At 49.1% G+C, this 27,521-nt stretch overlaps 1 protein-coding gene across 1 annotated transcript in view; it reads right to left on the bottom strand.

Annotated features, from left to right (window-relative positions):
* MTX1 (metaxin 1) overlaps positions 1 to 17,979 on the bottom strand; it is a 69,848-nt gene extending 51,869 nt beyond the window's left edge. Inside the window, exon 1 of the mRNA XM_078670688.1 lies at positions 17,688 to 17,979. Coding sequence (XP_078526814.1) covers positions 17,688 to 17,768 — 81 coding nt within the window. The 5' untranslated portion in view covers positions 17,769 to 17,979. The remainder of the gene's footprint in view (positions 1 to 17,687) is intronic.
* Between the last annotated feature and the right edge of the window lie 9,542 nt (positions 17,980 to 27,521).

Raw genomic sequence — 27,521 nt, forward strand, 5'->3', positions numbered from 1 at the left:
GGGCTCGGACTGACCATTGGGAATGTGACACATCTGGCCCGCACATTTTCTAATCATTGTCCGGTTAAGGTCTCGCTGTCTCTTCCGGGGTACGATAGACCCCGACCGAGTTGGCAGCTCCAGCCCACAGCATTGCTGGATACAGTTTTTAGGGCGGAATTGGGTAAGGAAATCGAGGACTTTTTTGTCCGGAATAAAGGCTCTGTAGACAGCGTAGAGATGACATGGGAGGCGTTTAAAGTGACGATACGAGGGCACTGCATGTCAAAGAGCTTTGGGGTGTTGTGGGATATTCAGAACACAGTGCGCAAACTGGAGCAAGATCGGAAGGGGTTGGAGAGAAGGATGGGGCGGGGGGAAATGGGGCAGGTACACAATGATTTTCGTACACTTTTAACTGAATACGAAGATGCCGCGCACAGGGAGGCAAAGTTTAGGGGGAAGTATTGGACAGTGCGCAAATATGGGGAGGGGGCGATAGGCCAGGGAAGGTGCTGGTTGCACTAGCGAGGGGCCCTCGTTTCAATACCCATGTGCTGGAAATACAGGGACCAGGAGGGGAGACTCAGGGATTCGCTACAAATACTGGAGACATTTGTCACACATTACACAACACTGTACACCTCTCAGAGGAGGGACGTCATGGACCTGGAGGACTTCACAAAGGATGTTGCACTAGGTTGGCTTGGGGATACACAGGAGTTCCTTAGAATCCCCTTTGAATTAGATGAAATTAAGGAAGCAATTATGCAACTTCAGAATGGGAAGGTGCTGGGTTCAGAGAGTCGGGACATATTGTTTGGGGTCAAGGGCAACAAGTTTTAAAGTGTACTTTGGCCTTGGGACAAGTAGGCCCAACCCCCTACAGCACAAACCCTTTGGCTGCCAGTTTACAGTATCACTTTATGGATCAGGAAAGGGCCATGTCTGCAGTAAAGGTAATATTTGTGTCCATGTGTTAAATGCTGTTCAAGCTTGTATTTATGGTTCATTAATGCAAAGCCTTTATTATTAGGGTGAGCACTAAAAGTAAACGCTGTAAGCTCGGCCTGCACTACTGACGGTGGTTTCAGTATAAATGTGTATACACGTTTTCAAAGTTTAGTAATATGAGGCTATGTATAATGCTCCCAGAATGCTCTCTGATTATATGCAAATATTTGCCGAAGCTTCAAAGCAAGAGTGATGATTCTTTGCTTTCAAAATAAATTTTTTTTTTTAAAAATGCAAGTAGGAAAAAAACCATTTTGCTACTGTAAGATTTTAGGTACCATATCTTTGCAGCATCATTTAGCAATATGTTGATGTATGCTTGTATTTCCCAAAAAATATTCATAATGGAAAATCAGTGTAACCAGTTTAAATACGAATACCGGAAACAAAAATAAACAAGCATTGGCAAAGCCAGGTCTGAAATTGGTGGTCAGCCTTGTGGTTTTGTCAATGCGTGACTTGTTCAGGCATGGTTTTTATAAAACTGTATCCGTGTGGGAGCTGCTGGGCCCTCACTATTCTGACAAGCATTGGCAAAAGCAAAAAAATTATTGGTCTCAAAAAGCACACATTGCACCAGCAGTTCCGGGCACTGAACAAAACTACTTTGTGTGCCAATATGCTCCTTGTCAAAGACCAGAATACTGTCACTGACAGTGAAGCCATGTGATAGACGGAGAGAAAAAGAGAGCGAGAGAGACAGAATTTTATTAAACACAATAGGTCATGGTTAACGCCAGGCCTAATTAGAAGCCCAATTATTAACGAAAGTCTCAAAAGTGCATACATGGGATATATCCTTGCATTAAGTGCATATATACAGTTTCCATGAATTCACAAGAATTTACAGAAGTAAGCCAAGAAATAGTACTCCTAGAAATTATTTGTAAACTGCATTGTAGCATGAGCACATGTGCATGTGTAGATTGGCTCATGTAAAAATCTTAATGTTTCAAGTTCACTTTTCCTCGAACCACTTTTTTCCCAACCCTGGAAGAAGTTTTACGTCTGCAACTGTCAGGAGTAAATTTACAACCTTTTTCAGTACAGGAAAAGATTAGAAAAGAGTTGGTGCAAACCCAACACGCACGTTAGTAGGTTTGCACAATCTCAAAAGGGCATTCCAACCCTTCAACTATTTCCTACCAATACCTTCAGCCCAGTATGTAGACCTGCAGAAACGTGGCAGCATAAGGGAATTGCTAGTATGCAACCCTACTATGGTACGAGCCCTGGCATAATTCGAGAGGTTATATCAGAACTCTTATATAATGAGATTGCTGCCGTAATTTGTCGCCGCATTACATGGTACAAAAAGGACAAGTGGATTCTGTTACAGGGCAAGTAGTTTTATGAAGCAACCTGCCCCATGGACAAGTAGATATTTTATTAAATTCCACACCCCTGCCCTTGAGATAGGAATACTGCCTACTTCCATGAGAGAGGCGATAGTTACATCCTTATTGAAACCAGGTAAATCTCCAGAGTCTTGCGACTCCTATAGGCCATTGTCACTGATGAACTGTGATACTAAAATAATGGTGAAAGTATTGGGGAATAGGCTGACCCTCCTACTTGATAATATGGTACTACCTGACCAATCGGGGTACGTGCCAGGTAGGGCAACCTCCCATAACCTTAGGACTTTGTTTGCATTGCTCCAGAATGTAGCGCCAGATTTCCCGCTTGCCGCAGTTTTTTTAGATGCAACTAAAGCATTCGACTCGGTGGAGTCAGATTATCTAATTGGAGTGATGCGAAGGATGGGTTTCGCCGAGGTATACCTCTCCTGGATTTAGCTATTATATCATCGCCCCACGGCTCGAGTGCTGGTTAATGGCCATTTGTCACATCCTCTCACCGTCTCTAGGGGCACCCATCAGGTGTGTCCATTATCGCCGCTCCTTTTTGCCCTAGCGGTGGAGCCCCTGGCTTGTAGACTGCGGCAACTATATCAGGACAAGGCATTCCGATGCTGCCTGCGACAAATTCTAGTTTTGCTGTATGTGGATGACATTACCCTCTATGTTAGGGATCCGCAACAGAACATTAACCCAATCTTACGCAAGTTCATAAAATTTGGTCGGCTCTCGGGCATTAGCATTAATTGGGGGAAGTCACAGGTTTTCCATCTCACCCCAGTGGTTAAGCAATTCCCATTGGACTTTGCGATAGAGTGGTGTGGCTCGGAACTACGCTATCTCGGAATACAGGTAACCCAAGATAAGGACGAAACTATACGTGCCAATTACGGCACGGCCATCACACGGCTTAATGCCATGTCACTCGCTGGATATCATTGCCTCTGTCGCTTGCTGGGAGAGCTTCTCTTATCAAGATAGTTGTCTTGCCCCAGTTTCTTTATTTATTTCTTAATGTTCCTTACAATCCGGGGCGTTTTTTCTTTAAAACATTGCGCACTGGATTGCTTAGGCTTTTATGGGGGAAAGCAAGCGAGACTCGGATGGTCAACGCTAACGAGGCCTTATGAACAAGCAGGGGTTGATGTTCCAGATTCCAGATTTTGAACACTATCCTTATTGCTGGGTCCACCCCCCTCGTTACATGCCAAATGGTACCTCATAGGTATTTCTAAGATAGGGGATCTTTTAGAGGGGGGCTCCTCAGCCTCTTATTCTTCCCTTCAGTCTAAATGCCAACTTCATAGCTCCCAAGCTTATACATACCTTAGACTTAAATACGCCTGGCATGCTGAAGGGTTGGACGGTGTGAAGCTGCCAGAATATGCCCCGCAAGAAGGCAGGCTCCTCCAGGAGGAGATCCCGACCCAGGCAATATCCCTGACCTACAAGACACAAATCAATAATATCCTGGACAACCTTGGCTCGTTGCGAGCCAAGTGGGAACTTACCACCGCCCCATTAGAAGATATAGATTGGGAGACTGCCCTTATGCACCCACGCGAGGTAGCGGTCAGACAGACTGTGCCTCATACAATATAAGATCCTCCATAGTTTCTATTTTACAGAGCACGTTTACATAAGATGGGGAGGGTGGGGGATCCAACTTTTCTCCGATGTCATGTGGAGCACGGCATGTACATACACACTGTTAGACGGGGACCTGGAGGGTCGGCCGAGCACAAGGGAGAGGCCTCCAGTGAGGACCGTCTCTAGCGATCGCACAGACAGGTAACTTCCCCCCCACAGATGGACACCACACGAAGATCAGGGTAACACCTTTTATAGGCAATTCTTGGAGTAGGGTGATACGATACAAGGCGATCAGGACACGATGATCCTCTCAATTCTAGTCTCTAGTAGGGGAAGGGGGTAGCGGGACAGTCTTGGTACCCACAGGTACTGAGGTGGAATGATGGTAGCTCACAATCCTCGAGCTCGGTGTTCGAAGGGGTCAGACCGCGGCAGCGCCAGCAGGTCCCGAAGAGGTCGTAGGCGGCAACGGGCCGCGGCAGCGCCAGCAGGTCCCAACGAGGATGAAGGTTGCAGAGGGCCGCGGCAGCGCCAGCAGGTCCCACGAGGATGAAGGTTGCAGAGGGCCGCGGCAGCGCCAGCAGGTCCCGAAGAGGTCGTAGGTGGCAACGGGCCGCGGCAGCGCCAGCAGGTCCCAACGAGGATGAAGGTTACGACGGGCCGCGGCAGCGCCAGCAGGTCCCACGAGGATGAAGGTTGCAGAGGGCCGCGGCAGCGCCAGCAGGCAGGACAATAGTTCACAAGGCAGGGCTGTGGCAGCGCCAGCAGTCCGTCAAGGATGAGTTCGTCGCGGTGTCTCTCGACTCCAGGATACAACTGCCTTCCTGTCCTGGGGCTGCCTCAGTTATAGGTCTGGCGCCCTTTGATGTCCGGACCCTCGCTCTTGGAGGTCGGGAGGTCTGGGATGAGGGAGTCCAGACACCCAGCAGGGGGGTGGAGCCAGCGCCCGAGGAGGCTGGGGGTGATCGGCACCTGGCGGGGGAGAGCCATCGACACTTCTTACTCCCATTGACCTGCCAAGTGGTCCGTTCACCTCCTGGGTGGATGGTGGTGCCGGGATGTCGGGGCCTGGCCAGGCCCAGGGTCGGGGTCGGGCTGAGGCCGCGCGGCCGCGTGGGGCCGTGTCCAAGATGGCGGCTGGGCCGGGCAATGGTGCTGACGGTGGCCCGGGCCTGTGACACAGGGACATCCGGGAGCAGGCGTCCCATGGGGGGACGGGTTGCGGGTTTGTTCTGTGGGTAGTACCGGGAGGGCCGGGACCCGGGCCCTGTCCTGCGGGGAGGGAGCGAGCCCTTCATGGGGCCTGTCCAACATGCGTCCCCCCCCCAGCTGAAGGCGGGGAGAGTCACCCATCTTCTTGGGGACTTTCCTCGTCGAGGCGGAAAAAGCGGGACAGGCCGTCCGCGTTGGCGTGGTCTTGACCAGGGCGATGCTCCACAGTGAAGTCCATCCCCTGCAGGGAGATGGACCATCGCAATAGTTTGGGGTTCTCCCCCCGCATCTGCATGAGCCATTGCAGGGGCCGATGATCTGTCTGTACCCGGAAATGGGTTCCGAAGAGGTACGGCCGGAGCTTCTTGAGGGCCCATACCACTGCGAAGGCCTCTCGCTCAATGGTGCTCCAGCGCTGTTCTCGGGGCAGTAGGCGTCTGCTGATGAAGGCCACTGGTTGGTCCACTCCTTCGGGGTTCAGTTGGGAGAGGACGGCCCCAATACCATGGTCGGAGGCATCGGTCTGCACGATGAACTCGCGGCTGTAGTCGGGGGCCTGGAGCACAGGAGCGGTGCACATGGCGGCCTTCAGCGTCTCGAAGGCCGCTTGACAGTCGGGAGTCCAGTTGACTCTTTTTGGGTGGTTCTTAGACGTGAGTTCCGTGAGGGGCCCCACAATGCTGCCATAGTCCCTTACAAACCGCCGGTAGTATCCGGTGAGCCCCAGGAAGGCTCGGACCTCGGTTTGTGTTTCGGGGGGTTGCCAGGACTGAATGGCAGCTACCTTGAGTTGGAGGGGGGCCACCAGACCGCTCCCCACTTGGTGTCCGAGGTAGGTCACGGACCCCTGGCCGATTTGGCACTTGCTGGCCTTTATGGTGAGGCCGGCCTGTTGGAGGGCCTGCAGGACCTCTCTGAGGTGGTGGAGGTGGTCTGTCCAGTGGCGGCTGTATACCGCGATGTCGTCCAGGTAGGCGGTGCTGAATTCTTTGAGGCCCGCCAATACCTGGTTCACCAGTCTTTGAAAAGTGGCTGGAGCGTTCTTCATGCCGAAGGGCATCACTCTGAAATGGTAGTGCCCATCCGGGGTGGAGAAAGCGGAACGTTCTTGGGCCCTGGGGGTGAGGCCGATCTGCCAGTAGCCCGCTGTCAGGTCGAAGATGCTTAGGTAGCGGGCTGCCCCCATGCGGTCGACTAGTTCATCTGCTCGGGGGATAGGGTGAGCGTCGGTTCGGGTGACCGCGTTCAGACCCCGATAGTCGATGCAGAATCGGAGCTCCGGTGTAGTGCCCGGGGCCGCGGCCTTGGGGACCAGGACGACCGGGCTGGCCCTGGGACTGTCCGAAGGTTCGATGACCCCGAGGGCGAGCATCTTGGAGACTTCTTCTTGGATGCATCTATGTACCCGATCCGGTACTCGGTACGCCCGGTGTCGAACAGGAGGACTGTCCCCCGTGTCCACGTCGTGCAGGCACCAGGAGGTGACTCCGGGTGCGAGGGAGAACAGGTTTGCGAACGGCAGCAGGAGGGCCCGGCAATCTTGACGCTGCTCTGGGGTCAGGGCCTCGGAGAGTCGGACCCCGTCCACCGAACCATCTCTTTCCCGGGTCCTCAGTAGGTCAGGGAGGGGCTCGGAGTCTCCTTCTGCGCCACTGTCGGTAGCCAGCAGCAGGCTGAGCTCTGAGCGCACGAAGTGGGGTTTGAGTCTGTTGGCGTGAAGGACCCGGAGGGGGTTCCGGGGGGACTCCAGGTCGATGAGATAGGTGACGGGACTCTTGCGCTCGATCACCTTGAAGGGCCCCGTCCATTTGTCCTGCAAGGCACACGGTTCGATGGGGGACATCACCCATACCTGCTGACCCGGTTCAAACTCGATGGAGGAGGCATGTTGGTCGTACCACTTCTTCATGTCCTCTTGACTGGCCTCCAGATTGGCTTTAGCGATTTCCCTGAATTTCCGGGTCTGGTTGCGGAGGGTCAGGAGGTATTTGTAGACGTCTGGAGGGGTTTTTAGGGGGGCCATTTCCCATTCCTCCTTCACTAGGCTGAGAGGCCCGCGAACGGGGTGTCCGTACAGGAGTTCGAAGGGGCTGAAGCCGAGGGACTTCTGGGGGACTTCTCGGTAGGCGAAGAGGAGGCACGGTAGTAGCACGTCCCACTGGCGGCGTAGGGGTTCTTCCAGCCCCATAATCATCCCCTTGAGAGTGCGGTTGAACCGCTCGACCAGTCCGTTCCCCTGGGGGTGATAGGGTGTTGTGAATCGGTAAGTGACCCCGCACTGCTGCCAGAGGGATTTCATATACTTTGAAATAAAGTTTGTACCCCTGTCGCTGACGACTTCCCGGGGGAAGCCCACTCGAGAGAAGATCCCCATTAAGGCTCGACCCACTACTGGGGCTGTTATGGTACGAAGGGGGACCGCCTCAGGATAGCGGGTAGCGTGGTCCACCAGGACCAGGATGAAGCGATGCCCCTGTGCTGTTCGGGGGTCCAGGGGCCCCACAATGTCTATTCCCACCCTTTCGAACGGGGTGGTCACCACGGGGAAGGGTTGCAGGGGTGCCTTGAGTTTGCGGCCGCTCTTCCCGCTGGCCTGGCAGGTCGGGCAGGACCGGCAGTGGTTGGAGACGTCATTTATCATTTTGGGCCAAAAAAAGTGAGTCACCAGGCGGTGGTAGGTCTTGTCTTGCCCCAGGTGCCCAGCCAGGGGGATATCATGGGCCAGGTTCAACAGGAAGTCTCTGAAGTGGAGGGGCACCACCAGCACTCGCCCGGCCCCCAGTTCCGCGATTCTCTGCTCGCTGTACAAGAGATCATTGTCCCAATAAACCCAGTGGGCCCCGGTGGTGTCTCCTTGGCCCTGGGCGAGCGCTTGCTGTCGCAATCCCTCGAGGGAGGGGCAGGTCTTTTGCTCCTGCCGGAATTGTTCTTGGGTGGGCCCCCCTTCTTGACGCCACTGAGCCAGGTCGGGAAGCTCGGGGGGCTGTGTGGACCCCTCTGTGGTGGGGTCCGGGTGGTCGGTCTGGAGGAAGTCTTCTTCTGGAGCGATCGAGGGCGGAGGTGCTGCCCATTCGGGTTCTTCTGGTCCAGGGATGGTGCGGGTGGCCATGGACCGGGTGGTCACGCACGCCCAGTCCGGGAGACCCAACATCCCCAGATGTTCTCTTCTTTCAACAGCTGCCCACGGGGAGCTCTCAAGATCGTTCCCCAGGAGGCAGTCCACGGGGGCATCGTCGCGGACAGTTACTTTCAGCATGCCGGACACTCCTCCCCATTCGAAGGGGACGCAGGCCATCCGACACAGGCTCTCCGAGTTATCTGCCGATCGGACGGGGCAAAGCACGTTTGGCAGGATTTGTTCTGGGGTCACCAGGTGACAACGGACGGCCGTCACACTGGCCCCGGTGTCACGCAGGGCCTCGGCCTTGCGCCCATTTATGCTCACCCATTGGCTGTACTTCCGAGTGTTGGCGGGCAGGGGAGTCCGCGGGACCATGTCTCTTCCTCCTAGGCATGCCAGGGTCATGGCGGCGGGTTCCCACTCGAACTGCTCCGACTCGTAGGCCTCAGAGTCTTCGGAGACTTGTTCTTCTCCTAGGGCGGCGGCCGCCACCTGGCGGGGCCCGGGAACCTGGTTCTTCGGGCAGGTCGGGTCACTGGCATAGTGGCCGACTCGCTGGCATCGATGACACGTCACGTTGGCTCGGAACCCCGGGCGCATCGGGGGGTTTCCCCGGCCCGCTGGGGGCGGGGTGGCGTTAGCGGGAGCGGCTGGGACCGCGTCTCTGCCCCGGCCCTGTCCTCCACCTCCTCCCCGGGGGCGATGATGACCTTGGTTGGTTCTGTTCTGCTCGTTTGGCCCACTCCAGGCCACTCGGGTGCTCTCCCACCGGTCAGCCTCAGTGGCGAGCTGCCGTGGGTCAGTCAATTTACTGTCGAGGAGGTGCTGCCTGAGCGAGCTCGACGAAGCAGTTGTTGGAGAGGTGCTCCCACACAATGAGATTGAAGAGTTGTTCGTAAGCGGTTACGTTGTTACCCTTTATCCATCCCTCGAAGGCCCGGCTGAAATAGTTCACGTATTCCAACCACGTTGTACCTGGGATCCGGGTGCAGTTGCGGAACCTCTGGCGGTACATTTCGGGCGTAAGCCCATATCGACTGAGGAGGGCGGCCTTCATGTGGTCATAGGACGTCATTTGATGGTCCGGAAGCTGCAGCAGGGCATCACGGCCCTCATTGACGAATCTCCCCCATAGACCGGCTCCCCAGTCACTTCGAGCGACCCGGTGGGCAGTCATGGCGATCTCATAGGCCTTGAACCACTGCTGTATGTCGTCGTGTCGGTGATATTCTCGGACCACATCCTTGGGGATGTGGACCTTCTGCTCGGTAGTACCCGGGGAGCGCGGTGGCTCGGGCACCCCTAGGTTTTTGTTCAGTTTGCGTATTTCTATCTCCGCTAGTTTGCACTCGTGCTCGTATGCCAGTCTTTTTTCTTCGAGATCCCTCTGTCTCTGTTTTTCCTCTCGCTCTTCTCTGAGCCGTAAGTGTTCTAAGTTTATTTTTTGTTCCGCCAGCTTCAATTCTCCGTCTAATTTGAGTCGTGCCAAGTCTAACTCGTGTAATCTATTTTTTTCCCGCTCCTGGATCTCTTCTCGGGAGGGGCCTGTTCTCCGTTCTTCCGTCAGGGTGGTGTTGACTTCCGGGGCTACGGGGTCCCGGGGGGTTGCGGTATTCGTCTCTGTCCAGGCCTCTAGGGCGTTTTTGAAGTCTTCTTTTGTGCTTAGCCCGGTGGTAGCAATGCCTAAGTCCATGCAAAATTGTTTGAGCTCTCGGTGGTTGTATTCTTCCAGCCTTTCCATCTGGAACTTCTCTGCCGATCCGCTCTCTTTGGTCGTCATTATGGTTTTTAGTCGTAGGGTGAGTTACTGTCTGTACGGTACGCGTTGGTTCGGATCGCGCCGCTGGCCACCAATGTTAGACGGGGACCTGGAGGGTCGGCCGAGCACAAGGGAGAGGCCTCCAGTGAGGACCGTCTCTAGCGATCGCACAGACAGGTAACTTCCCCCCCACAGATGGACACCACACGAAGATCAGGGTAACACCTTTTATAGGCAATTCTTGGAGTAGGGTGGTACGATACAAGGCGATCAGGACACGATGATCCTCTCAATTCTAGTCTCTAGTAGGGGAAGGGGGTAGCGGGACAGTCTTGGTATCCACAGGTACTGAGGTGGAATGATGGTAGCTCACAATCCTCGAGCTTGGTGTTCGAAGGGGTCAGACCGCGGCAGCGCCAGCAGGTCCCGAAGAGGTCGTAGGCGGCAACGGGCCGCGGCAGCAGGTCCCAACGAGGATGAAGGTTGCAGAGGGCCGCGGCAGCGCCAGCAGGTCCCACGAGGATGAAGGTTGCAGAGGGCCGCGGCAGCAGGTCCCGAAGAGGTCGTAGGTGGCAACGGGCCGCGGCAGCGCCAGCAGGTCCCAACGAGGATGAAGGTTACGACAGGCCGCGGCAGCGCCAGCAGGTCCCACGAGGATGAAGGTTGCAGAGGGCCGCGGCAGCGCCAGCAGGCAGGACAATAGTTCACAAGGCAGGGCTGTGGCAGCGCCAGCAGTCCGTCAAGGATGAGTTTGTCGCGGTGTCTCTCGACTCCAGGATACAACTGCCTTCCTGTCCTGGGGCTGCCTCAGTTATAGGTCTGCGCCCTTTGATGTCCGGACCCTCGCTCTTGGAGGTCGGGAGGTCTGGGATGAGGGAGTCCAGACACCCAGCAGGGGGGTGGAGCCAGCGCCCGAGGAGGCTGGGGGTGATCGGCACCTGGCGGGGGAGAGCCATCGACACTTCTTACTCCCATTGACCTGCCAAGTGGTCCGTTCACCTCCTGGGTGGATGGTGGTGCCGGGATGTCGGGGCCTGGCCAGGCCCAGGGTCGGGCTGAGGCCGCGTGGGGCCGTGTCCAAGATGGCGGCTGGGCAATGGTGCTGACGGTGGCCCGGGCCCGTGACACAGGGACATCCGGGAGCAGGCGTCCCATGGGGGGACGGGTTGCGGGTTTGTTCTGTGGGTAGTACCGGGAGGGCCGGGACCCGGGCCCTGTCCTGCGGGGAGGGAGCGAGCCCTTCATGGGGCCTGTCCAACACACACACTGTGGGAGTGCAGACACATTCAAACCTATTGGCACACGATCCGCAGAGAACGGAGCAATATATTGGGAAACCAACTAGAGCTGGATGCAAAATTCCTCCTACTGGGGGTCCCTACAGACATCGATTTGCAGCGACACAGGCTCCTGTTGGCCAATCTAGGATTAGTAGTAGCGAAAAGGGACATAGCTATGTATTGGGGGCCCAACAACTTCACACACTCGAGGAATGAAAGGCTAGTATGGACCTATATATGGTTGCGGAGAAAGCGATTTACAAGGCGCGGGTTGCCTGCTTAAATTTCGAAAGATTTGGATGCCATGGATAAAATACTATAATTTGGAATTGGACACGGATGGGGGAAGTCTAGTCCTCACACACGACAGGACAGAACCAAGTCTTTAATAACTGTGCTGCCCAGCAAATGCCCGATGGTTAAGACTGTAAGAAACCTGCCTATGTGTTAGCTTATCTGTGACGTTGATGTAAATGTATTTCTCATTGAAGAACCTGTCACAACATCTTCCGCCTGCTGCTGTAACTGGCTGCCCGCAATTGAACATACTCCATGTTTTGTTTTTCAGTCAGTAAAATGAAAAATTAAGTTAAAAAAAATATATATACCTATTATAATGTTAAACATGCAGGCAAGCTTACAGTGTGGTCACGAAAACGTTCACATTTCAAAGTAAAATACGAGTTTACTGTTTACATGCCACGTTGCTATGAACAATATCATTTTTATGATACAGCAAAGATTACCTCTTTTGCTTTTTCGGGGAGCATTAGGAAGTTTTCATTGCTCATGATGTAATCTAGGTCTATGTCCGACAGCGATTGTATAAATAAAGGCATTTCGAACCTGGTTCCAAAGGCTGCATCTTGTCTACAAATAATTATAAAACTGGAAACAAAAATAATAGGTAGCCAAAAAAGCTGTGCTAAGGTGCAATGTGATCAGAGTTTTCATGACCACATAGAATTTTAACAGGCATCTAAAGAATTGACTGCAGTGGAAGTAAAGTATGCCCTGATAGACCCACACAAAGAGAACAACAATGATTCAAAGGAAACAGGATAGGCCTAAATTATGATGGCAGCAAAAAGTAGAACATTTAACCACAAATTCTGTTAATTTTAAATGATTTGTAGATTCATCGCCTCCCCAGAAACGTGCCTGTACGCAGCACAGCTTTACTTGTCTCTAAACCCACCCTATCATTGCCCAACACACACACTTTTGTTTTTTTTTTAAGTATAATCAGGGTTTTAAGTGGGCCGAGTCGATGTGCGCATGCTCACACTGCTCACTTCTCACTAGTGGAGATTACTGCATGACGTCCTGCCAGGTGAGCGTTCTGGGGGAAGGAAAATCTTTAACGAGTCATTTTCTCTCTGGATTTCCCTTCTCTTTTTGAAACTGGGGAGCAGCACAATTGTGGTGGTGTCCCCAGGACTTTAAGTGGAAGCTTTTTCAATATTATATACAAGCCATAGTTGCTGCTTATTTATCTTGTGCAACTAACAACCATTGACAAAGCCAATAGCCCTGACTTGTAGGTATGATGTTACTTATTGATTATATATCTGGATGCAATGACGGAAACAACAAAATACAAGTCGGGAGGCACACTATGCTAAGCACAGATTTTTAGCTTACGTGTTTTTAAACCATGCCTTAATTACATTGGCCACACTCCTTTGAGAGACCCCCCAGTTTTTTCAACCCCCTTAAAGCACTGCTTATAACTGTAGCCATGCAGTGGCTGCAGTAAACCCATTAAAGCTCTGGGAGAAGTCTAACCTCTTCTCAATCTTTTAGTAGTGATGACAAAGACAGCAGACTCTGTTTTCACGGCTCCAGCACAGCCTAAATATACAGGCTTTGTTGCAATTAAAAATAATAAAAGCTACACAGAACCGTCACCAATGCCTCTCTTTATTAAGGACATAGCTATGGGGAGCGCGAAAGTCACGCTCCACTCCAAAATGCACTGCAGCTTTAGGATACTAGATCCAAACTCATATTACTCCATTTGTCCATCTTAAGTATTAATCCATGCTTTAATCAGAAATGTTTTATCTTGTTTTCAATTTTTCTTTCGCTTATTATCCACATATGCAACCAATTGCGTTTTTAGGAAACTTTACGTATCAACATGCGCCAATCCAGGCTTCTTTGTAAATACGAATCCAACACAACAAGTAGTTCCAAGCAGCTTCTTTATTCTTAACCCAATGCATTTCGGGCAATTTTTTGCCCTTCGTCTGGGGTAACTGAAAATTACAAAAAAGTCCATTAATATTAATACCTCCCCTCAATTTGAGTTTCACTGACTGAAGGTTGTGAACTTGTAAACCCAAATGATACGATGCATTTATAAATAATTTGTTGTTGTCGAGCTATGATACATGTACTAACTCAAATTGAGGGGAGGTTATTAATATTAATGGACTTTTTTGTAATTTTCAGTTACCCCAGACGAAGGGCAAAAAATTGCCCGAAATGCATTGGGTTAAGAATAAAGAAGCTGCTTGGAACTACTTGTTGTGTTGGATTCGTATTTACAAAGAAGCCTGGATTGGCGCATGTTGATACGTAAAGTTTCCTAAAAACGCAATTGGTTGCATATGTGGATAATAAGCGAAAGAAAAATTGAAAACAAGATAAAACATTTCTGATTAAAGCATGGATTAATACTTAAGATGGACAAATGGAGTAATATGAGTTTGGATCTAGTATCCTAAAGCTGCAGTGCATTTTGGAGTGGAGCGTGACTTTCGCGCTCCCCATAGCTATGTTCATGTAAAGTGCATGATGGCGAGGCACAATCCAGTTTGCACGCAAAGGCAAAAGTAAATGGAATAAATTCGGATGCAATTGAATAAGTATGAAATAAATGGTGTGCAGACCACCTCATTCATTATTCTCTTTATTAAGGCACAGAGGGTGAAATTGAGATGATCAGACAAGACTGGTTTCAGCTGCTACTTTGTTCGATAAAAGCGACCCAAGTCACTTTTGGTGCTTTGCCGACGATGACACTTGAACGGATTCCCCATTTACAAAGTCTGCAGCTCTGGCCGTAACACCACATCCTCTTTTTAATCGAATGCTGTTGCTTTTCCTCGAGTGCAAAGAACTCCCTAAAGTAATGTGTTTGCTTGTACCCTGGAGCATGCACCCTGGAGCAGTCCGAGCATCAGACTCTCTTTCCACGCCTGGGACAGGCAGGCCTGCTGTAGTGGGGAGACTATTAGAAAGGAAGGAAAAACTGAAATAAAGACTGCTCTTCTCATACATGGCGCCAAGATAACCATCAGGATATTGTAGTAAAGTGGCAGAAAGCAGGGGAGAGTAACCGGAGGAGCTCACTGCCCGGACCACCACCCAGTCCACTGTACAGCATAAGAATCATAGAAATGCTGCCTCCTGGAACCAATCAACTGCAGTGTTACCGGAAAGCGACAAAGGGGCACTGGTTCCACAGGAGCTGGGCCAGCGCTTGTCGTTGTTTATGTTTTAAGTGACACCCCCTCCTGATTCAGTCATCATCGCAACGAGTCCAAGCCTGGCCGGCAGTGATAAATTACCTGGGGCTGCGACCAATGCAGAGCACCAATAATTGCGCTTGCTGCTGTTTAACTATATTTTCGCATCAAATTTGTGCAATTTATACAGGAGACCGGAAGAGGTGGAACGTGTGACCAATGCATTTTAGTGCAGTGATGCGGACACCATCTAAAATGCATTTGTTTAAATCCTGATGCGTGGTACTTAGCAGGGAAGATTCAACATGCCATTAGTGATGCAATATGTGAGGTCATAAGTGCATTATGGGGCAGAAACAAAGCTGCCAAGGTTTCAGATTGCTATGTTCGACATTTTCATAATGTCAGAGTAATTAAGGGTGACATTTCAATGCCTATGAGTGACACTTTCTCGCGAACAAAATCAAGCAATGAAGATGGGGGAAACATAATAAATATTAGAAATTACACCCTTTTGAGCAACAAGAAACTCTAAGAAGATATGACAACTGCTCATAGCACCAGCAACGGAAGGAAGGGCACTAACCGGAGACAGATTGGGTTGATCTGATCATTTATGATGGCGTGCTTGCCTAAAAAACTAATTTTATAGCATAGCAAGTGCAACAAAGAGATAATACCATCACTCAGTTTCAGGCATAATTGGTTGCTAATGCAATAAGGTAAAAAAAGAATGCTGGGTAGCGTCAGCATAAAACTCAGAGGTGTTCCGCTCTAAACAACTGGTAGTGCTAATCAATGAATAAATACAAATTGCTGATGGTAAGAAGCTGATGTAAATCAGCAGCAGATCCACTGTTCCTGATCATGTGGTCCCATTGGATATAATATGTATTATTTTCTCTCTCTACTTACTGTTGATCTTCAACTTTTGCAGCACTGCAGGCAGCGTGACTGGTATTGGCGACTCTGCAAGGCAGCAGGCCAGGAGCCACCCCTCACCGGCAATCATTTTGGTTTGCCACCCGACTTTAGTACAGGCTGCCAGCTGTCCTCATTCAGTCCTGTCTGTCATTGCAGCTACTACAACCGGTCACCGTGACGCTCAGTCATGACTCTATCGTGAAGACGTCACTCTCTCCCTGGCCTCGACATTCAATAATGGATTTGCCACGGGCGGCCGCCAAAATAAGATAATATTCATGCAGCCACAGCGGCCTGGGCAGCCCGGTCAGGCCGGTGCGAGTAGCAGAGGCAGCCCTGCGAGCCGACCCACGCCATGATGATTGCATTGTGGAAGAGGTGTGGCGCAGCGTCCAGGGTGCCTGACTCTGCACCACAGGTTCGGAGTTAGATCCCCGTGCCGGCAGCAGGTTAGCCCAGCACCATGTGACTCTGGGCAATAGCTCGCTTAATCTTCCCGACGGCCCCCAGCGCCTGGACACCCTCAGGTAATTGTGCGCTTTACAAATACTGGATTTCATTTCATTGCAACTGGCATCGCCCACAAACCAGTAGCCTGCCAGTCGCCTTTCTCACAAACTCCCCACTCTGGCAGCAAGATGTGACGTGGTGCCATGGCCTTAAGTATCACAAAACCCGGAGTTGCTAGCATGGAGGGTGATGTGTGCCGTGGGGTCGTCCAGCGGGGACTCGGATGCCACCAGTGCTGAACTGTTTACCCCTGAGGAGACGGAATCCGAGGAGGACGATGCTGGGAGTGGGGAATTGTCTTGGGGTAGTGCCCCGTTGACACCGCACGTATGTTCATTGCTATATATGTGATTTGCTTCGCTTCCCAGAGATTTGCTTATGACTGTGATGTCTATACCTGAGTGGGCCACAATGAGGTAAACGAACTGTATACACAAGTTTTACTAGTGATGCCAAGTATGGGGGGGGGCGGGGGACTGTTTTGCTGTTACATGCTAAAATAAAGTCTAAAAAATAAATAAATTTTTTAAAAAGTATCACAAAACCCGACTGGACACAGCTGTACTGGAAGTAGCCATTGAGCACTACCTTGTGACATCAAGCTCTGTGACTCAGCCGTGCAGCGAGGCAGGAATTACAATTATTGATAGAAAAGATACATTGTAGCACAAGCAGCAGTGAGCCTGCCAGTGCCTTAGCTCAGCTACGTAACAAGGGTCCCGTGCCTGAGGCAGGGGCACGTGCAGGCCTCGGGCGGCGTGCTGCCAGAACACACTCAGTTTGCAGCGCTTCACAGTGACAGCTGAGACACATGCATATGGCTGACAATGCATTTCAGTGTGGTGATGCTGAGCACCACACTTAAATGAGTTAGCCTAATGCCTGATGAGGGGTACTTGGCAGGAGAGCACAAATTATAGTTAGTTCAGTAAACTATAACTGGCAAATTTTTTTTATATTTCATTTTTTGCATACTTCAACACCTATAACGCTACTTTAACCTTTGTTTATTCAGTGAATATGTTACTAATAGACAATCAGTTTTGCTTATAAAAACCCATACACTTGGACTGGCTGAAATATATTTTTTATCCCATATCCTTTGTTGCATTTGACAGAATACAAATTGTTAAGATGCTGCCGGTGTTCTCCAATGCCTGAATACGGATAGTGATATAAAAAATGCAAAAAATATTAGGATACAACCCCACCCACACCTCAATTCCGCGCGTTGGCTGTTCTGCTTCTCAAAGTATTAATACCCTCTACAAATATTCAACTTATCTGCTGTCTAGACAATGGTGGCACATTCACAACTTCGCTGGCTGGGTGACCCCGTCCTCTACTGACGAGTAGTGGATCTCATACTCTGTGCCTGGTTTGGGTGACCCTAGATTTGATGTGCCACTTCGCAGGTGAAATTGGTGAATACTCCTCAACGCCTATTCAGTCTCTCACCAGCACGGCCAAGCTCTCAGGCTCCACGCTCGGCAGTCCCCAGGCACCAACCCAGCAGTACAGCTCCATGGGCGCCGCCATCTTCCCACTACCTCTTCCGCACTCTGACAGCACCGGCAGCCCGACTTCGTGGGTGACCAATCACAGACTAAAACTTGGAAGCATTAACAAATCACAAGCACCAGAGGCCCGCCTCTTACTCCGCTGACTTCAGGAAAGACAGAATCCACAAGCCTGCCTTAGCTGCGATATCACTCATAGGTCACAACGAAAGCCATAGGCTCGCATTTCCAACGGTTGACAAATCGAAGGCAGGAAAGGTTCTACTTGCGCTTATTGATAACCAATCACAATCCAGGATTTCCGAGTCACGCAACCTGCCTCAGCAGCTTTTAGCCAATGGTATCATATCTATATGGAAATCCTCTTTCTATGGTGATCAATGATAGGCTTTTAAGAAAGGTGTCGCCACTGACGCTTCTGGTGCAGACAATTCTTAAAGCACGTGCGCGCCGTAGTTCGTTAATTTGCACCGATTTTTGGATAAATGGCGGTTGAGAAGAATTCTCGATTTTGTTAAATTGGTTTAACGAGTCTAGAGCCTTCTTAAAATTAGTCGTTCGGTTCCAACTCTTTTCATGGTTCTTGAGTGGGGCTGAATAGACGCATGTGAAGAAAACAAACATTGGCAAAGCCAATAGGTCTCGCTTATGCGCGATTCATTGTCCTGTCAATTATTTTTAGTTATGTGTTGTATAGAATGGTACGGTATGCTATCGTATGGCCTGTCATTGCATAACTAGTATGGCCAATCACTGTATAGTATGATATGGTGTAGTCTGTCATTGTATAGTTTGGCAGCTCTAACCTTAACGCCCCATGCTCTCCTTCTTTGAAAAGTCTGTCATTACTGATTGTAAACTAAATGCTAGTGCTCTCTGTAAGAGAGCCACATACAACACCATAAAAGATTTTTGACTTTTAACAAACCGTAGATTGCATCATGGATCTTCCAGATTTTATTTAAGCCTTCTAAGTATAGGATGAACATCCGAACTATCAAGTTTCCGATGTCTATTCCTGAGTAGCTCATCAAGGTCTGTGTACCACAATACAAAGCAATAACCTGCTACTCAGGCATTTACACGGGAAACTTGGGAGCGCTGAAAAAACTCAGCATGCAAAACACTGTGACAATATAAAATATGATATAAAGCTCTTATAATAAAATAAACAGACATTCTAAAAGAAAAATGTTTAATTTTTAAGGCGTCTTTGTATTTATTACTTAATATATGTATAATTTATTCTACATAACTTTTGTGATACACAAAATACTTTGTTGAATACATAAGACAAAAAGTAGGACTTTGTTCAAAGCTGGGCTATGTGGAGGAATGGAAGGGGGTTTGGGAAGAAGATCAAAGCGCTGCTTGAGGGAGATTGCAGCTGCGGCTACACGCTTTAGACAGGAATCTAGATTCTATGGCAGGACAGGAGGCTCTGATTATGCTTTCTCTATTTCTTTACTGACAAACAGCAGCCAATAAGAATACAGTAAAGAAAAAAGCAACTACAATACCCATGAATACCTGGGCAACCATAGAGACTACATCGCTATATAAAGGACCATAGAGGGTATTACTTCCTCTTTCTTTGCTGCTCCGCAGCCAGTTAAGTCATTTTTCTACCATTTCATACGCTATTCTGGTATATGTATGTTATGTACTGGTATTGACTTGCCTTGGTGTTTGTTGGTGTTGCGTCTCTGAGGCGCTTTGCTTTCACCGTATTTCGGGCGTCTTTGCTCTGTTTGCGCATTACTACCGCTGTCTCTGTGTGTTTCACCGCTGCGGCTGGTTCCGTTGCCGTGTTTCCTGCTGTTGAGAGCGCGGGTCGCCTCTCTTGGTCCTCGGGCGCTTTGTGCCAGCGTTCATTGTGGAGTGGGAATCAGGGGACTCAGGAGGGCGCGCGCAGTTGTCGCGCCTCGCTCCACTTCCTGATTTGTTTAGGCGGGCTTCCGCGCATGCGCAGAAGCCCTCCCTTTGAAGCTCCGTGTTTACTCACGGTTTTCCACACGCGAAGGCAGCATTATAAAAAGCCTGTGCCCACAGCCTACCAGGGAGTCCCCAATCTACGCCCTTTCCCCTTTTTGATAGGTTGGGGCTGTATAATTTGTAGAGGCATTGCCTAGAGTGGCCAGAACTTAGCAAGCCTTCCCTCCACGTTTTATAACCTTTAGGTAGGGTGTACCTCTGCCTGCCTGGCTTGCTTTGGGGTCGTCACTCCCCCTGAATTGGTATTTAGACTACTTACCTGAATATTGTGTTTTTCCTCTGTGGGCTTATTCATTCACATTGTGCAGTCAATATTATTATGATGAGGAGCCTGCAGATTATTTGGAGCAGGATCTGGTTGACGCACTAGATCAGGGGGTGCAACACTCCGTCAATAAGGCACTGGTCCGCGCTATTGCGCCCTTGAAGCGTCATTTGACAGAATATGCTTCACAGCAAGGTTGGGTTCCTTCTTCCTCCGCCAAGCATTCTTCAAAGTCTCCAAAAAATCCCCATCACTCTGATTTTGCGAGGTTGGCCACATCACTGTCCTCGGATGGTGCTTCAAAAAAGGCGTCCAAGGTTGTTCAAACTTCCACTGAGACTGATGACACTTCTTCTTCGTCTGCTTCTTCAGGGCCGTCTGTCCCTCCCCCTGCTAAAAAATCTAGAAAGGAGCATTTTGTGGACGCCCCTTCTCAGCCTCAGGTACTTACCTTTGAGCCTTCTGACATAGTCCACCCTAATTCCAAGTCTTGGCTCCCTTCCTCTGAGGTCGCGGAGTACGTTCAGGCCCACATTTGGGAGCCTTTCGATCAGGATGTGCGTGCACGTCTTCGGGCGGAGTGTCCTCGCCCAGACTTGGTGGACAAATTGTCAGACACCCCGGAGGTGGACCCCACAATCCTCACCTATCTTAAAAAGTTCACTAAAGACCCCAAAAAGGGTATAGATAGGTCTTGGCGCCTGTGCCAAGATAAGATGTTGGATCTCCTTGTTAGGGGTGTTACTGGTCGTCTTAAATAGGTTCCGATTCAGAATTGATGCAGTATATATATATATGTATTTAATAGTTAAATGTAGTTTATTGATTTTATTTATGTATTATTTCATGTATAGTTTCATTTTAAAAAACTCTTTTGAAATATATCTTTAGTAATTGCATTTAGCAATGCTTGTTAGTTTTTCAATTCAGTGAGGTATCACATCTAAGATTGTGCGCTCATGAGAGACAGGCTCGTGACTGCCCTCGCGCTAGATTAGATGTAGAGAGAGCCTCGCGCTGGTCGCGTGGCTGAGGCTATAAATACAAGCCTCAGCCAACTGCCAAACGCTTCGTCTCTCGTTGTGTCCAGCGAGAGCTTCTGTCCCTTCGTGGGAGTTCCTTGAGCCTTGATTTCTTGTTTGGCCGCTTGTGTGGCCTGAGTCCCGACATTTATCCCTTCCGTTCCTGTCATCTCCCGTGACTCCGGAGCCCCAGGCTGTCAGTGTCTTGAGCAACACGGAAGACGACGTGACAGGTTTTCTGGCGCTCTCAGCGGCAGCCGGGAGGTTTGTTTCCGCGCTGCCGTCTTCCCTGTCATCCTCCGTGACTCCGGAGCCCCAGGCCGTCAGTGTCTCGAAGCAACCTAGAAGCAACACGGAAGACGACGTGACAGGTTTTCTGGCGCTCTCAGCGGCAGCCGGGAGGTTTGTTTCCGCGCTGCCGTCTTCCCTGGCTGTCAGTTCGAGTCTCCTGTTCCCCGCCTCAGATTCATATGAAGAAGATCAGTAAGAGGTTTCCTTTTCTTTTCTTAAAAAGAGCCACGCATATTCTAAATTGTTAAAGGAAGTGGCAAAGGAGATTAACATAGAAGTTCTCAAGACGTTTAGGAGGCATAGCGCGTCAAGGAGAGCTGATCTAAAAAACAAGCCTTGGTAAAGGCAACTTTCTCTGAATATTTGCACTGGAACTTGATTCACAGTCTTAGCGCTAGTTATATGAAGAGACCCTTAAGCAAGGGTTTGAAAGGGATTAATAACTACTATTGAAGAGGGTCAAACTCAGAGGAGAATTAGCGCTAAAAGGCGGACTGGATGAAATAAATAAGCCTTTGCAAATACTATTGTGTTTAATAGGTGAACTGTATCTAAATGGACTATGCTGTGTAATGTTGACTTATTTTCTGAGTGTTGAAGGAAAAGTTAACATATTTACAAGTTAGATTGGGACAATAATCTCAAGTGATTGAGTGAATTTAGACAGGCTGTATTTCTTTGTATTTCCCTGTCTCCCAATTGCAGAGTACCTTTACAGAAGAATTATTCAAAAGACTCAGGTATGACTTAGCATGAGTTTTTAGAGTTCAGTTTTAAACTAACCACACTAATTATACTGGTTTGTTCACTCAGTTAAAGTGCCAAGCTATTTTGACATGATGTGTTTACTCAAAAGGTGTCGAGATTTAGAACCTGAGTTAAAACTTCAGTAAAGTGCGAACAAGGGTCAGACGGATTTATGGTCAGTAAGCACTATGATCTATTAATAGTTATGGTGAATTAAGAAGTTTGACAGCAAGGTAATTGTGGTTCATATTGTTCATATTGCATCACAGCATTGTTTGAAGACAGCGCAGAAATTACCTAACAGAAGGTCCTCGGCCTGGAGCACTTCCCAAGAGAGACACAACCGAAGATTTAATCTTGTATAATTTGTTGTGCGTCTCTCTGTCCACTTCCCCTTTCCCTGGGGGAGAAGTCAATTCAGTCAGTGTCCAAGTCCTGATTGGTTTGGTTGATCCTTGAGGGAGTTGGGAGTTTGCAGCTCGAGAGGAAACGTCAGAAGAGTCTCGCAGGACTCTCAACACTCCTTGGACCCCTTACAAAGATTCTGGATTTGGGTTTCCGGGCTAAGGAGTCGGCTTCTTTCATCGATCCGGACGAATTGATTGGATGGGCCCAGCGGGCTATCTGCCAGTTAGGAAACGCTAACTGTGCCCTTTCCACTGAGCGGCGACGTTCCATCCTTTTGAAGATGGACCCCAAGTTGACGGAGTTGGCTTCCTCCGAGTCGAGACCTCTTGCTCAAGGTTTCCTTTTTGGTCAGCCCTTCCTTAAGGAGTTGACCAAATTTGTCGCAACATTCAGTGGCCTCGATAAGGCAGTCATCTCTACGTAGGGCGTTCCGCCCGGTTTTTGGAAGGGCCAGGCGTTCCAGGGGACGTTGGTTCGGCCGTGGATCTTGCCAACAGTACCACCGTGGCAATCAGTCCCAGCAGGGAGGAGGTCAAAATACTTCCTATTCAGGCTCCAAATCAAACTTCTATCCCTCCCGCAAAGGTTGTGAACAGGCCAACAAAGGACGCTATGGAGGAAACCAGGGAGGACGTCAAGATTTCTCAAACTCAGGTGAGCTTGATTCCTTACACAGACGTTGTTCTGGGGGGCAGGATACAATTTTTTCTAGAGAATTGGCGTGTAATCTCCAGCGATGCATGGGTGTTACAGACTGTCCTCGGTTACAGGATAGAGTTTTACAGTCCTCCGCATCAGGGTCAGCTCCCCTTTCCCCTTGTTTTTTCCCAACTAGATCAGGACGTAATATCCAAGGAAATCGAGTCTCTTCTGGCCAAAGGGGCCATAGTTAAGACTTCCCTCCATCCACAGGGTTTCGTCAGAAATGTCTTCCTAGTAAAGAAGAAAGGGGGCGGTTCACGATTAGTTCTCAACCTCAAGGATTTCAACAACGGGGTTGTTTATCGCCATTTCAAGATGGAGGGCATCCATCTGCTCATGGATCTTCTTCGCGAAGGCGACTGGATGGTACACCTGGATCTGAAGGACGCTTATTTGTCGGTCCCGATCTTCAAGGATCATCGTCGTTTCCTTCAGTTTCAGTGGATGGGACGGTGGTTCGAGTACACAGTCCTCCCGTTCGGTCTCTCGTCAGCACCGTGGTGCTTCACAAAACATCTGAGACCAGTAGTGGAGTCTTTGAGGGCGCGCGGAGTTCGTCTAATTGTATATCTCGACGACATTCTCCTTATAGCCCAATGTCCAGTTCAGTTACAGACTCATTTAAATTGGGCGATAGAGCTGTTACAGTCTCTAGGGTTTCTAGTGAATCCTCTGAAGTCGCCCCTCTCAGTCTCTTGAATTCCTGGGTTTTCTAGTGGATTCGGTCTCTTGCCAACTCCTCTTGCCCTCTCAGAGGATCAGGTCCATCAAGAGGGAGTTGAGATTACTTTTGTCCAGACAGAGTGTGTCGTTGAGATCGATAGCTCGGATTGTCGGACTGTTGGCGTCTTCCATTCAAGCGATCTTTCCGGGTCCTTTGCACTATCGGGCACTGCAGCGTCTGAAGATCAAACATCTTCAGAAGGGTCTTCGCTATTCCGATCTGGTTCCTCTGTCGGAGGAGGCGAAGTCAGAGATGTTATGGTGGCTAGATCACATGGAATCCTGGAACGGGAAAGAACTGTTCGGATCGTCCCCGGGTGTGGTGTTGGAATCGGATGCCAGTCTTTGGGGTTGGGAAGCCCGTTGCGGCTCCGTCACGACGGGCGGCCGTTGGTCGCTGGAGGAATTGAATCTCCACATCAATTGCTTGGAGCTCCTTGTGGGCTCGTTCACGATCCGTTGCCTTGCACCTCACGTGACGAACTGCTGTATACTCCTCCGCATGGACAATATATCTGCGGTTCGGTATGTCAACAAACTTGGCGGGACGAGGTCGAGGCTTCTGGCAGAAATTGCAAAATATTTTTGGCACTTTTGTCTTTAGCGGAAGATCACTCTTATGGCAGAGTATCTCCCGGGTTGGGACAATCAGGTAGCCGATTGGAACTCTCGGCATCTGATGGACTTCAGCGACTGGAGGCTTAATCCCAGGGTGTTCCGGAGCCTTCCCCGGATTTGGGGGCGGTGTCAGATAAATCTGTTCGCCTCTCGCCTCAATGCCCAGTTGCCCCAGTTTTACAGTTGGCGTCCGGATCCGGAGGCTCTTGCCACGGATGCGTTTCTTCAGATTTGGCCTCAACATCTCTGCTATGTGTTTCCCCCGTTCGCGATGATTTCCAGGGTTTTGGCTCGCACAAAGCACTTCCAGTCGGAACTCATTCTGATTGCTCCTCTTTGGAGGGCTCAGGCTTGGTTCCCGGATCTTTTGGAGATGAGTTGTTCGACGCCGATCCTTCTTCCCCAGAAGTGGAATCTGTTGCTCGACCTTCTGCTCAATCCGCATCCTTTGATTAAATCAGGTCAGCTCCAATTGGCTGCGTGGCGGATTTCGGGGAACGCTGGCAAGTCCCAGGCTTATCTGGGGACGCTGCACGATTTATCGGTGAAGCTTGGGCCCCCAACACACACAAACGTTATGCTTCGGCTTGGCGCCGATGGTGTGGTTGGTGTTCAGAACGGGAAGTGGATCCCACTTCAGCGTATGTTGCTTTAGTTGTTAATTTCCTGGCTACCCTGGCTTCTTCTGGTTCAGCTTATAGGACGGTCAATTCTTTTCGTTTTGCTCTTCCTGCAGGTCACGTCTCTGTTGTTGGGAAACCGGTTGGGGAACATCCCTTGGTTTCTATATTGCTTAGAGGCATTCGACTGGTAAATCCGCCTTGCCCAAAGTATGTTGCTCTATGGGACTTTATATCCCTACAGAGCTGTGTTTGTAATAAACTTTTTTTATATGTAATTACAGATTGTAACTTGCGGCTCCTGAAGAAGGCGTTTTCGCCGAAACGCGCGTCGAGTAATGTCTCAGCATTTTTTATTGTAGACACTGTTAAGTGTGTGTTGGTGTCTTTTTATCTATAAAGAGTGTATATTGTATTATTTTATGTAATTGTCATATAACTTGAACATCTAGTTCTTTATATGATTTTTAAAATGTTAATTAAAATCATGATCAATTTTTATTAATGTTTTCCTTTTGATTGTTTGCCTACTCCTAGTTCTACTTGGTCCAATTATCTGTAGTCTGTCACTCAGATTGCCTAGGAAGTTTTTGTACACATACCTTGTTTACCCTGCCCTAGGAGTCATTAGCTATCACTACCCAGGGGGTCCTTGTTTCTTCACACATTGTTTACCCACAGCTTGTCTGTGTAGGGCTGTTCCTTTTTGTATCATTACACACTATATCATTGATTGTGAGTACTCCTATTTATCGATTTGTCTGCAGTATATTTGCAAACAAGAGATCTCTATGGCTCAATTAAAAACATTTGGTTTCTCTGAAGAGGAATTCGCTCTACTTGTAGGAACTAATATTACCTCGGCCAGTACTGGCAACACAGGTAACCATAGGAATGAAGACAGCCACAAATTATTAGAACTTAAAAAGAAACTAAAACGGATGGAGGCACATGGGGAATTTATGGTGGCTTATCTCAGAAATGGCATTATCCCCTTGGGTCTCAAAGTCCGAAACATCCCAGGACTCTTTGTCCATCACAGACCATTCCTTGAAAAATGGAGTCTTATTGCCAACAGATGTTCTCGAGATCTCATGCTCTTAATTGTCGAAACTGCCAAAGAGCTGGCACTGGCAATTAAGACTGAGATTGAGGAACTTGAAACTAAAATTAAAGCGGCAGGGAACATAGAAGAAGCATTGAAGAAAATAGATGAAGCGAACAAGGAATTAGAGTCTTTTAGTGCCTATCTCGATAAACGTAAAAATGACAAATTGATTAAAGACAAACGCTACTATACACTAGAAGGTACCTATCCCTATCTAAAACGGGATTTTTATAAACAAAACCATTTTGTAGATGAGACGAGATCTACTCCTCAACGAGTTAATAACTTCACAGATTCCTCTGACTCTGAAAACGAAAGTGCCAATACATTGTATGAAAGAGACGGTAATTATATTCAGTATAATGGCCCCCGATCTAAACCTTTTTTATCCAACAGGGGCCTCCGTCGGGGTCGCCCTCGGGTTCATTTTCAGAGTCACAACAGAGGAATTTTTCAGCAATCACATCATCAACATCAGCCCCAACACCAACAACATCAACAACAGGAACCCCTGTTTATTCGCGAAACACGCAATCGCCAATATTGGGGCCAGGGGATGTGATTCCGATATTTAACCTCTCATCTTCCATCATTGACCCCCAAGTAGAGTCTCTGTTATCTAAAGGCCTTTCATTTGTCCCACATACATATGCTAACATCTTTGAATTACAATCAGATGTCATTTCCTTCTTTAGACGGATTAGGCTCAAAAAATTCTTTGCCTCAATGACTGACTCCAATGAGACCCATGACCTAAGTAGACGTCCTTCCCTTCCCTCGACCTTCTATCCTACGTTGGACCAACTTGGCCCTGAAGTAGCGGCATTTGAATTAGTGGTTCTTCAACAGCTAGAAAGGTCACTTAGGTTTATACCTAAACCTATTTACAATCTTAGTAAGGAAGAATCTGATTCTTTGAAATCTTTAAGAAATAATGACAAATTAGTGATCAAGAGCTGCGACAAAGGTGGAGGTATCGTGTTGCTAGACTCGAACCTTTATGAATCTAAAATGAACATCATGTTGGCAGATATCACTACATATTCACAAATTAAAGTAAACCCTCTAGGTAGAATATCTAATAGAATCCTCAGTCTTACAAATAGGGCCCTCTCATCCGGTGATATAGATCAAAAAGATTTTGAATTTTTGAACTTCCATCAAGGGAAAACTGCATGCATCTATGGCATGCCCAAAATTCATAAAAGTATTTCAGATCCCCCATATAGGCCTATTGTATCGACCATCGGAACAAACACTGAACCTCTTTCCA

The sequence above is a fragment of the Lissotriton helveticus genome, chromosome 12 (assembly GCF_964261635.1).
Source record: "Lissotriton helveticus chromosome 12, aLisHel1.1, whole genome shotgun sequence".
Lineage (NCBI taxonomy): Eukaryota > Metazoa > Chordata > Amphibia > Caudata > Salamandridae > Lissotriton > Lissotriton helveticus.